The sequence below is a fragment of the Mastacembelus armatus genome, chromosome 2 (assembly GCF_900324485.2).
Source record: "Mastacembelus armatus chromosome 2, fMasArm1.2, whole genome shotgun sequence".
Taxonomy (NCBI): domain Eukaryota; kingdom Metazoa; phylum Chordata; class Actinopteri; order Synbranchiformes; family Mastacembelidae; genus Mastacembelus; species Mastacembelus armatus.
Window position 1 is genome coordinate 6,831,677 of NC_046634.1, and position 12,314 is coordinate 6,843,990.

Genomic DNA, 12,314 nt, shown 5'->3' on the forward strand with positions numbered 1-12,314 from the left:
ATCCACACACACACAGACACACGCACACATAGGGGTAACGCACCGTTTGTGGTGAGGCCCCTTCAGTGACTGAAAGGTCACAGATTCAGTCCAAAATCCACTTAAGTTCAACCCAAATGACAAACTTCCAATCACACATCATGAAAACGTCACATTACACATTTCCAGATAAGCCAGCAGAAAGTAAAGTTAAACATTAACGCAGCTAAAAGCCTTCTGGAAGCCTAACCTCCATTTGTGGTTTTTAATGCTACTTTCTGAAGACTTGAGAGCCAGAAGCTATTATGTGAAAAGACACCATATCAGTTTTCCCTCAGGGCCTCCTTAGCTCTCAGCCCCAGCTACATGAGTCCTAAAGCAAAAGTTTAATATAAGATTAAGTGGGTGATGTCATTCCACCAGTTACAGTTACATAATGGCACACCACTCAACTATTTATATATATATATATATATATATATATATCAAGATTTGCACATGAATAATGACATATAATTTGACAGAAGCACACTTTGAATGAAAGTGCTACTTCTAAATGCACTCCATTGAATAGAGAAGTAATTTCAATCTCAAACTCAAACTAGTCCCACTAATAGGCCTAATTTATGTATGTAAAGGCCGCCGGCTTTCCACTAACTCAGTCAGTGGAGCTTCTCCAAAGGGCTTCCATTCTTTCTGTTCTGCAGATCTAGGAAAACATGTTAACTCTGAATGTCATGTATCATACGAGGCAGAATTACTTAGTGTGTTTTGAAATTTGAATTTCCAATAAGAAACTATTTGAAAGTTTTATAGACTCCTTAGATTTCATGGCAGCATTAATGACTGAGTCTAGCTAATGGGTGAATGTACTGTACTGTACTGAACCTTTCAGCCTAACAGCTCCTGTTTTTTGTGGGTAATCACAGACTCTTTAATTGCCTCTGAGGGCAAAGTACAGTAATAACTACCTGTAAACTAGTCCACTGTAGTGGTTTTGACACATGGAAATATTTCTTGTCTTAGTTCCACAACCATGAGTTATCCTAAACACTCATTCATCTTCTCCCTTCATAACATATAATTGCACAACAGCTGAAAGGCTTGCCTCATCTTGTTATGAGATACCTTTCAATCTTGAATTCTTGTCTGGAGGCCTCTTGGCTGTTTGTATGTGAGGAGTGCATGTTTCTGCACGCAGACTCCAAACTCTCAACTCTGCTGCTCACACACGTCCCGCTTCACTATCAGAAGCATCTAAAAAAAGGAGAGAACAATCCTGCAGATTAATCCATGAGCGTACTTTTGAAAATGACTTTATTGAATAGTTTAATCCCCAGACCTCAGGTTCACACCTTCAACTCTTGCTGTGCTTTGACACAAAGTACAATCCAGCTTTGTTTGTTATTGTCTGCACATAGAAAAGATTTGTGAATAGAAACTCAGCCTGGTTTCTGAATACCTGTTGTCATATTGGGAATAACATGAATCCTTACCAGAAAAGCTAATCCTGAAATACAGTTCAGACAAATTACAGCCTGTTTCAGTGATTCAGTAACATGCACCATAAAGAACTACAGAGAAAATGGAAGGATTCAGGACGATGCTCCCATCACTCAGGCTGAGCGCTGACATTTTGCATAAATCTCCATAATGCCTCCTTCAAAATGAAATGAAATCTAATAAAAAAAACAACGATGTGTCGTACATGTCAGACTGTGTCAGTTTCACGACACATTATAGACACTAATGACAAACTAACCCTAAACCTTCATGATCTGATTCCATGAAGCAACAGCACCACCTGCAGTTGAACTGAGGCATTTTTCTGTTTTGGAAGACACATCCAACATGGCTGCTCCCATGTAGACGTTTTTGGGACTGTTGTTTGTTTGAAGAAGCTGCAAACCATGAGGCAAATCAGGTAAACCACTACACCTCCATGTACAGATATGTTTTAATATGTTTAACAGTGCATGATGCTAAGCAGGCCATCAGGGAAAAAGCACATTCCTTTCACTGACAGTGACAAAGGCCTACACATGAAGTTTCACTTCTTCATTGGTCTTTTTCTTAAAGATGAAGTATCTTTAGCTTTTATAATTCTTATATTCAGCATTTCATTTGAACTTTTTCTTTGTAGCAACCATGGATGCAAAAGAGATCGTCCGCTGTGCCCTGCAGATAGAAAACTCCAGAGCAGAAAGAAGCTATGGGGACATCTTGACCCTCCTCAGTGACCTTGATAAGTCGCACATCACAGCAGAGCAGCTAGAAACAACAGATATTGTCAAAGTTCTCTACAGGCTCCTGAAAACCTGCTCTGATGATGGTGTGAAGAAGACAGCCAAGAGTTTGTTGTCCAAGTGGAAGAGGCAGTACAGCAAAGATCTGCGACGTGTGAAATGCACAGAGGACAGCGAGGATCCTCGGCTCTCTTGCAGGGTCGCTGTGCAACATGAGGCTGCAGATGGAGGACTTTTCGAGGAGGGAGATTCCCACCATGCTTCAGCACAGACATGTGACAGTAGGGTGGATAATGTGAAGGCCTCTACTTCTTCCATAGTGACAAAAGATGGCCTCCAAACTGTTCCCTCCACTGCAGAGGGAACTTCTGCACCTTCTGATTTTCCATGTATAAGAGCCAAATGTGTTCAGCTCCTCCTTGCTGCCTTCTGCCCAGAATCTCCTGCAGACAAGGCTGCAGAGCTGGCTGAGGACATCGAGCAGCACATCCATGAGCTCCACAGAGCCAGTCATATCAGGTACAAAGCCTGTGTGAGGAGCAAGGTGGCCAATCTAAGGAATCCTAAAAATGGTCACCTGCGTCAGGGCCTCCTGAGCGGCTCACTGACGCCTGAGGCCTTCGCCCGGATGTCAGCAGAGGAGATGGCGAGTGCAGAGCTCCGGCAGCTGAGAGAAGCCTACTCATCCCAGGGTGTGAGCGAGAGGCAGCTTCCTCAAAGTGCTGAAGGGACACACACTCAGAAGATTCGCTGCAAAAAGTGTGGGGGATCAGACTGTAGGGTGACGCAGGTGTCCAGGGGTGCCCTTTTCTTACCTGCATGGGTGAGGCAGGGTGGCCCTGATCATGATGCAATGACTTTTGTGATCTGCAGCGGGTGTGGACAGCAGTGGTACCACAGTGCCTGGGTCTGTCTCTGAACCCAGGTGTTACTGCTGTGTAGGGCACAGGTAAATATCACTGTAATTAGCAAGTCCTCTGTGTTGTTTCACTGATTAAGAGTTTGGTCTAGAATATGTCAAACATGGTCAAATATGCCCATCATGATTTTCAAATTGGCACATTCATATTATTTGATCAACCAACAATCCCAGTGTAGAAATATTCACTTCATATCATAGCAGACTTTGAAACCAACGTTAGGTTTTGATGAGCAGAGTGAAGTCGAAGCAGCTCTGCTTATCTTCTTCCCACTGACTCATTTCCTGTCTGATCCGCTCGCTGCCCATCTGTTTATCGTTCATTTATCTGCTTTTCCTCACTTCTCTGCCTGACATGAGGATTTTATGATGAGAGAAATCCTGCAGAGCCACTTATGACTTGACTTTTACCCTCACTAGTGTATTATTTTCTTGATCTTAGGGAAAAGTCTGGCCTGTTGCACTAAATGTAAATAATTCTAAATATGAATCCTGTGCAAATTTCTTAAACAGAGGCAGCAGGCCCAGAGCCTCCTACAATGTCCTATTCATTTGAAGCAAACTGCAGTGGACAAGACATGTGACTAGAAAACTGTGAGCATGTGAGCCAGTAATCTGTCCTCTTGAACAGCCTTGAGGTGGATGTCCCATGGTTCTTCATTCCCTGTAACGTCCGTCCACACAGCACAGGGATTCATTTAGACGTCACAGCGACGTCGTATTGAAGAGCTGCTCAGAAAGCTGTTAAATCTGTCATTGAAGTTTGTTTTAATCCTTTTTTCTCCAGTTAAAACTCATAGTTCTGTCACTATGTATTGACCACATACCTCCCTGTTCATCTGGCTCCTTGTAATGTTGATTTCCTTTGTATTTGATTGTTTGTGGTAAGTCAAAATCCAGTACACATTAGTCATAATGTAAGAAGAAGAAGAGTTAAGAGTTAAAAATGCTTTTCATTCCTCAACATGACAAGATTGCACCTTCATCATGAAAACACAGCTGCTTGTTTCATTTATCTTATGATTTCTTTTTTAGCGTCCTTTTCCTGCTTCAGCACAACTTTTCTGTTCCTTTCCAACCAGATCAGTTGATTTCGAAGCACAAATCTGTGGATGTCTGAAAACCAAATGTGCTGTAATGAAAATGTGGGGAGAGAAGTGAGGTTTCTCAGATAGTCTGTCTTGTACCTCACTTCTGTTGTGTTGGGTGAAGGATTTCACCCTTTCAGTCATGGTGGCCTGTAAAGTCAACACTGTTAGACATGCAAATAAACAGAGAATGGCTCATTAATCACATCACTGGTTCAAAGATTTAAAACAAAATCTATTATTGGTTATTTGAACCCACTTTAAAGGGGGCCCATAAACCTGCAGGGCACCTGTATAACTGTGTGATTGTATGTTGCTCAGTCTTTGGGTTTTGGCTCGTGATCCTTTTATTTATTTATTGATACCAAATCAAAGATCCGTCGTCAGATGCTAAGGTCTGATTTTATCCAGGAATGTGTAACCCGGTGACTTTCCTTAATCTTTAAACCCGTGCCTGCCTTTGCATGTGCATCAGGGGACAAAGAGTCCAAAAGATGCAACCCACAGTGAAACGTGGACGCGCTGACCGCATCCAGGAAAGCGCATGATGGGAGGAGGCGTCACGCTCCGGGTCATATGAGCGGCGGGGACGCGGCAGCGCTGAGCCGGGATGATCGGGAGGAGGGTACCCGCTGGAAGCAGGGAGTGAGCGGCACACCGACAGGTACAGCAAAACACTTTGAGTTGCCAAAATCCCCGTCGACTTGTTTGTTTTTTTATGTTGCTGGATAGAGTCGTGATAGTGCAGCCGCTAGCACGCCCATTATCGGACAGCTAGTTTATGGCGATGCTTCCATTATCGGACACGCCACTGACTGCTTATGTTCTTTTTAGGTTTAGTTCCAAACATTTACAGCGACTAAACCCAAGTAAGTGCGACTCAACACCGAGTCATGTTCATTGTGGTCTTTATTGTGGTCTTAGCAGCGATAAAGTCTTGTGAAAGTTAACGCATGCTAACTGGGCTCGGTGTGGCTAACCTTCCCTTTTTGGCAGCCACTGCTTTCTGCTGTCATGTAACTAATGTTCCCTGCATGTTAACACTTTGGACAAACACCCTAAGGTGCTGCTCAAGAAGAAGAAGTTGCTAAAACTGCACCGGGCCCGGTTCGGTTGTTTGTCCGAACATGGACCTACTGAAAAAATGTACATTAGTAATAGAAACAGCATCTGTTATTGCTCAGACTGTCTCTGAAAGGATTTCCCTGCTGTTTTAACATTTTTAGACATTTAATAAAATAAAAATCCAAATATTAGAATCATTTCCTGGCTTGAATGGAATCACGTGGTATTTGTTCTGATAAGATATAAATTTCTTTATTCCCACGAAGCAGCCTCCTCTTTAAATATGATCCTTATGCTGAATGAAGCACATGACTGTGTGTGTGTGTGTGTGTGTGTGTGTGTGTGTGGTATTTTGACCCTATTGATACTTCTGCATTGCTTTCTGTGTTTCTGCTGACATAACAGCAGGGCCAAGAGGACAGTCTGTGTGTTATTTACTTCATTTGCCCACTTTTCGTCTTGGGGCTGAAAATGCATTTTGCTGCCACCTTATGTGACAGACGCTGCCTGTAACTGTTCATTTACAATCTGTGAAAGGCAGCAGGAGCAGGTAGTAAAATCTCTTGAGGAGCTGGGACCAGCAAATGTTTGAAGTTAAATAACATGAAAGGATTTTTTGATTCATTTGTTTTAGGTCTGGTGTTTTGTGTCCAGGGGAGAAAATTTGATTAAACACATCTAGATTTGGTGAAAAAGAAGTATTGGTACCAGCATTTGGTGTAGTATGAAACTGACTGACACTGTGACAGAGATGACTTGGTGATGAGATGGGACAGTTTCAGGTTCTGCACTAATGTGATGGGTGAGCTGATGCTGTTAATTTAACAGAGCTCCTCCTCGCTCCCTGTTAGACTCGCTGTCTTTAAGATTTCCCGCCTCCATCACAGAGATTTGTATTGGGATGTGGGTGGAATAATAAAAGTCTTAGCCATCAGGCAAAGTGTGCAGTAAAGGGCTGAATTCACTCTTAAAGCCCCATTAGTCACTTTTAAGGAGCTGAGCGTGGGTGAGTGAGTGAATTCCTTTGGCCACTTCGTGATCTGTGGAGTTTTCTCTCCTACAGATTGTTGACAGATTGAACTTTGTGCCGATGCAACGGTGAGAAATGTGGTCAAATCCTACTCCTGTGATGTGTCTCCATGTGATGTAGGGCATGTATTATTTAATGCATGACTGGCTGCATAGTGTAATGGTGCTGTGGCTGTTTAATAAGATTAGTTGGTCAACTAATCAATTCTACTCAGTGAGGAAATGTGTAAACAGTATGTGACAGGCTTGTCCAGTGTGTGATAAAGTAGCACTCAGTTCTTATCTCAAGCAAAACTTTATCAGTGAGGCCAAAGGTAAAAGGTCAGCAAACAGAATGACACCAGTGTTTTACTGAGGCTGAGTTGTTAGTTTGGCAAATTGTCATGTTTGCATATTAGTTTGAAACTGTGCAAACAAAGCAACTTTTACTTCTGCCTAGAGTCAACAGCTGTTTCCAATTTGCTCTTAGTGCTTCAGACTCAATACTGTGAAAGGTTTTAATGTGAATCGTACATGCTCTCAAAAATATTTATTCAATCTGAAATGAATAATTTGTTAGAAATATTTACAGAGCTTTAATAAACTTCATAATCTGTGCAGAATCTCTAGAATATATCACACTTTGGATGTAGCTGCATTTAAGTGGGTTGAGTTAATTTAACATCTGTGTGCTCTGCAGGTGAGACTGCCTTCTTCATTGCTGGTTTCTCCAGACCCCTTGGCCCGGACTAATAAGCCCAGAATTGGCTTGACCTGGCTCGCTGCAGCCATGTCGTCTAAGTCGGCTCTCCTCAAAGTGATCCTCCTGGGAGACGGCGGTGTTGGCAAGTCTTCACTCATGAACCGCTACGTCACCAATAAGTTTGACTCTCACCTCTTCCACACTATAGGTGTTGAGTTCCTCAACAAGGAGCTGGACGTCGATGGGCACCACGTCACCCTGCAGATCTGGGACACGGCGGGTCAGGAGCGCTTTCGCAGTCTGCGCACGCCTTTCTACCGCGGCTCCGACTGCTGCCTGCTCACCTTCAGCGTGGACGATGGACAGAGCTTCCACAACCTGGCCCACTGGAAGAAAGAGTTCACCTATTACGCTGACTTGAAGGACCCTGACAACTTCCCCTTTGTGGTTCTGGGCAACAAACTGGACGTGCCTGAGAGGCAGGTTTCAGGGGAGGATGCTCGGCAGTGGTGCCGTGAGAACGGTGGACACCCGTACTTCGAGACCAGCGCCAAGGATGCCACAAATGTAGCATCAGCCTTTCAGGAGGCAGTACGTCGTATTCTGGCGTTGGACAACAGAGCTGATCACTTCATCCACACCAAGACAGTGGACTTACAGAGGAAGAGTCAGCCTGACCGCACCTGCTGCTGAGCTGTGAGGTAGAAAAGACCCAACAAGAACTCATGATGCTCCTGCCTGCTGTTGACTGTGGTTTGTGACTCTCCAAAAAGAAGAACAGGTGTTTGCTCAGCACCTGAGAATGTGATGCCCTCGATCAGACTCGAAACCACAATCCGCATTTTTAACCCTTTTAATCTCAACATATTCTAGATCACAAGTTCTACATCATCAAGAGACTGAAAACTCTTTACCCTCCTTTGTTCCAGGCTAAACTGGTTTAAAATTAGAAATAATTATTAATTCATGAAAAGCATTAAAAAACATTAAATAAAGTAACAATCCTGTTCTGTCTTTGCAGACTGTAGAGGTTTATTTGTAGTTAGTGACACTCCATGAGTGCTACCTGAGCGTGTAAACACTCTGCTGTGTGGTTAATATACCTTAACAGGGTTTTCTGTGATGAAAGTTCAATGTGTCACCTACAAACAGTTGATGAAACCACAATATTTCTACCACAGTGAGTATTTGAAGAATGTTAAGGGTGAAAAGGTAGATTTGCCACCACAGATGGATCTGTGGCAAGAGGTTTGAACCCTTAATAACCCAGATGTCCTGAGGTTGTTTGCTTCCTCTGGTTCAGGTGTCACTTTTATGTGAAAGTACCTTAAATGTATGATATCCATCAAATCACAAAGAGAAACTAGTCTTTCTGGTAAATTAATTGAGGTTTTCTAGTCACATTTGATTTGCTAATCATCTATCAGTTGTTGGTTTTGGTTGTAATAGACATGATAAAACCAGAGATTGTAAGTAAATTTTCCCTTAAATATAGTGATCAACAATAAAACTGGAGGAAAGTCTGTATTTTGTGTTGTTTTCATTTGCAGAGCAGTACCATCTTTGTCCACAAGGCTGCACCCTTGTGTCAGAAGTCAGGTAAACGTCTGGTCTGTGGCACAGAGATGCTGGTAAGGAGATTTCTGTCAAATGTCTTTCCATGTACTACAGAGACACGGTGATGGTGAAATCCATACTCACACAGGGTGCTCTCACTAAAGTGGATGTGGAATTAAAATAGTTTTTTTTTCCCATACTACAAGCAACAGAATTGGTAAAATATCTACTTTTTCCTGGTTCATTGTCACAAATGTGGTCCATTTTGTTGACACAGTAGTCGGTATCTAATTTTCTTCGTTCAAACAGCACCACTTGTCCCAGAAGTGACTGAGAAATGCTGCCAACTTTAAACATGTAAGTTTTTTTTTCCAGCTTTTATTTACTGGACTCACAATTAACATTGTAATCACTTTATCTTGAAATAGAATGAGTTTTTTTGGGGTTACAAAAATTGACAGTGCCCGAAATTGAGTAGTTTCTGTTTCTCACATATATGGACTTGCTGATTTGCTTTCACTTCATATGAAATTGAATACAATACAAAACTATTTGAAGCAGTCACACTGGGCTAGTACTAAAAATAAGTTAGCTGCATAAGAATCACTTCAGAGACCCAGGTTGAAGAAAGAGGCAGGAGACAACGGTGTCACGATAAAAAATATCGGTTTTACTAGAGAAGGTTACAAAAATCATCACTATATAGGAGTCATAGAACTATTTCCAACTTAAAAAATCAAACCATAATGAAACACCTACAGGGACTACACTGCCATCAAAGTACAATGGAGTTTTCTTTAGAAAAGAGTGGGTGGATTGGGGTAAGGGGACGTGTGGAGCTGGGGCAAACACCGCCTACCATAGTTGTCAGTACAATTGACTACACATCACCTGAAGAACTGCAAAGACAGTCATGTCTCCTTCATGCAAATAACAAGGAAACAACAACACCCTGACACGCATCGTCTTAGAGGAAACTGGAGTTGGCCTTTACATCAGCCTGGTGGCAAAGCACGTATATTTATCAAACATAACACTCATGGCAATATAGTCCTTTTTTATACAGAATAGACAGCTGCACACATGGACGATACTGACATGCTTCATCTCATCAAAGTTCAAAAACGTCTCTTCTTCAGTGTTTTTTGAGGGTAAACTAACCAGTGATGATTGATATAGACTATAGTTCATGATTATTAAACAATATCTGATTATAAAATTAATGTATGAAAATTCCTGACTGGTTTTATTCAGTGTAAACATCCAAAACAGTCTGTGGCTCTTATGAGAGGCATGACAATAAAAACCAAACAAACAAACGAAAAAAGAAAAGAGTGACTTGTCCCTCAACCCACGTGCTGCGGAGTCACTCATTTGGCCGTTAAAAAGAAGCACAAACAAGTTCCATGAAATCATTTTTACTGAATCACAAGAAGAACCCAGCTGCCTAAAACTGATAAAACATTAAAAATCAATTTCCACATTTTTTTTCATATTTTAAAATGTTTACATCACAAGCACCTCAATCCATCATATCAACTGCACTGTATCTCTCTCACAACATATCATTTAAGATGTTACATTACAATTATTATATCAAATGCAGAACTAGTATTTGAGTGCTAAACACATATCTCAAAGGGTACATTTACATATATTTGTGGAAAAAATAAAAGAAGAGCATGGCAAAACACCAACTGTGTTCTCCCTGTTTTTGGGGAGAGGTGTAAATCCAGATTTTTTAGGGTGTTTGGGCTATTTACAGGTGAACGTCATTCGCAAAAGCAGAAATTTTAGAAAACAATAGAAGAGGTTTTAACTGTAGAATTCACACAGGACAGTGTACCAATCCAGGAAGGGTTAAGTGTTTAGATGGTGAAGCTTTGGAAAAGAAGACAGCTAGTTAAAATCTGATTTGGTTTGATACCTGAGGTGTGTGTCTTTTTAATGTTAAAAGACCCAGACAGATTTGTCTTTGATTTGTGCTGCGGCTGGTGATCAGTGTAGCGAAAATCACAAAGGACTTAAAAGTTGAACATTTTTGGAAATCTATTTGCTTTCTTGCCACAACATGGATGAGATTGACAGCACTCTCATGTTTGAATAGGAAATATTAAGTTCCTATTAGCTTAGCTTAGCTTAGCTTAGCTTAGCAAAACTACTGAAAACAGGTGGAAACTGCTAGCTTGTTTAACTCAAGCACAAAGGCCAAAATGTAAAAACTACAAATTGTGATTTTGTGTTGGGTGTATGATGACCAGAGCCTTTGAATTAAACAAACAAGGCATAGCATTTAAAACAGTGAGCTTTAGAGGAACTGGTAGGCCCTTTTTGTTATTTCCAGACAGCCAGTCTAATCAGTTCCTCATTTCCATCTAATGCTTCATATTTGACACACAAGTACGAGAGTTTCTTATTTGACTCTGCAAGAAAGCAAATAAATATATTTTTCCCAAAACAATGCCTTTTAAAGGTTCGCTACACCTCTGGTCTTAAATTAAATGTCAATACCTTGGCTGATAAATAAACTCTTATGTAAATGCACAATAATCCTTGAGTCATTTAGGTATTTCTATGAGAGAGGGGCTGGAGTGCTCTGTGTTTTTAAGGGATTTTCAGTCTCCCTAATTTTTTAGTTGTTGAAGTAGTGCAACAATGTATCGCGCATTAGCAATAAAAAGTTAAAGATGAAGTGGAAAGTAAAGAAGAAAAACCTATGAGCGCAAAAACATAAAGAAAAACGATCATAATAGTACCTGGCATACTTTTCAGAGCTTATTAAAAAAAACAACAACATTCGTACACATTCGCACAATATATTCATATTCATATATATATATATGCATATAAAACACCAAAAAACGGAGGAGGAGGTTGGTCACTGCCTGGCTTCCTGTGGCTGAAGCAGACAGTGAACAATGTTTTTTTAGGCTGTCAGGAGTTGTGTGTTGAGGGCTGTGCTGGCTCAGGGCGCGAGGCCATCACAGCCGGGCCACGTTCACGAGCCGCCGCCCAAAAGCACGGGGCAGGAGATGCTTCTCAAAAGATGTATCGTACCTGAGCTCGTCCCCGACGGGCGAGCTATCCCATTCTGAAGCACCTGCCTCCGTCTGGGCCTGCCGCCACTCCTGACCCTCTATTCACTTCCCCTCTGGTGTGAGCATGCAGCCACAACTCTTAATAAACATCATGGAGGGGAAGAGGATGGAGAATCAGGAGGAGTGGGGACTAACATTACCAAGGTGGTTTGTTTTAACGGAGGGAAGGGTGCTGGGTATTGCAGGGAGAGGGTTGAGGTGTGGAGATGAGATGAGTGGCGGCGGGCGCGGATCTCTTGTCCTTATGAGTAGGAGGAGGAGTTCTGGCCCTCCTTTGAACGTGCCTCGGCCTCGAGGTCCTGGTCATCCTTGGTCTTGATGTCCTGGTATTCGTGCGTGGAGACGGCGCTCTTCAGATAGGCCCAGTTAGCTGCCAGAATCATCAGGTAGTGGATCTAAGGAGAAACAGAGAAGTTTAGGGATAGCAGATCATATCCAGTGGTGACTTATGATGTGTCTTATGTCCATAACAGTTTAATGTTGCACTTTATATACAAAAAATCAATGTATTCAACTGTATGAACGCAGTGGACCGTCTATGAGCACACACAGGCAGGCTGCAGGCTAAGATTTCAGCCCATTGAATGACGGACAAATGTGAGAGGCAGTGTTGCTATGGCAACTCATAAGCATGCCATGGCAACGTGCATA

General features: G+C 42.0%; 2 protein-coding genes across 5 annotated transcripts in view; one reads left to right on the forward strand and one right to left on the reverse strand.

The window, feature by feature from the left end:
* The first annotated feature begins 673 nt into the window (after positions 1–673).
* Positions 674–8,535, forward strand: LOC113127419 (ras-related protein Rab-9A-like). Of its 3 annotated transcripts, none has more exons than XM_026301954.2 (3): positions 674–1,903; positions 2,123–3,174; positions 4,708–4,829. In XM_026301954.2, exon 2 carries the CDS (start codon positions 2,128–2,130, stop codon positions 3,142–3,144), a length of 1,017 nt encoding a protein of 338 aa, XP_026157739.1. In that variant the 5' UTR covers positions 674–1,903; positions 2,123–2,127; the 3' UTR covers positions 3,145–3,174; positions 4,708–4,829. The 3 variants fall into 3 exon arrangements, with proteins under 3 accessions (XP_026157739.1, XP_026157741.1, XP_026157740.1); XM_026301956.1 differs by lacking the exon at positions 674–1,903 and adding an exon at positions 7,217–8,535 and having other exon boundaries at positions 3,039–3,174; positions 4,708–4,896; XM_026301955.1 differs by lacking the exons at positions 674–1,903; positions 2,123–3,174 and adding an exon at positions 7,006–8,535 and having other exon boundaries at positions 4,782–4,896.
* A 679-nt stretch (positions 8,536–9,214) lies between these two features.
* The window catches only part of LOC113127289 (neuronal membrane glycoprotein M6-b-like), a 28,989-nt gene continuing 25,889 nt past the window's right edge, over positions 9,215–12,314 (reverse strand). For both annotated transcript variants that reach the window (XM_026301742.1, XM_026301741.1), the window contains exon 7: positions 9,215–12,058. In XM_026301742.1, coding sequence (XP_026157527.1) covers positions 11,906–12,058 — 153 coding nt within the window. In that variant the 3' untranslated portion in view covers positions 9,215–11,905. The remainder of the gene's footprint in view (positions 12,059–12,314) is intronic.

Coding starts and splice junctions, on each gene's coding strand:
- LOC113127419 (XM_026301954.2), top strand. CDS start 2,128: ATGGATGCAAAAGAGATCGTCCGCTGTGCCCTGCAGATAGAAAACTCC.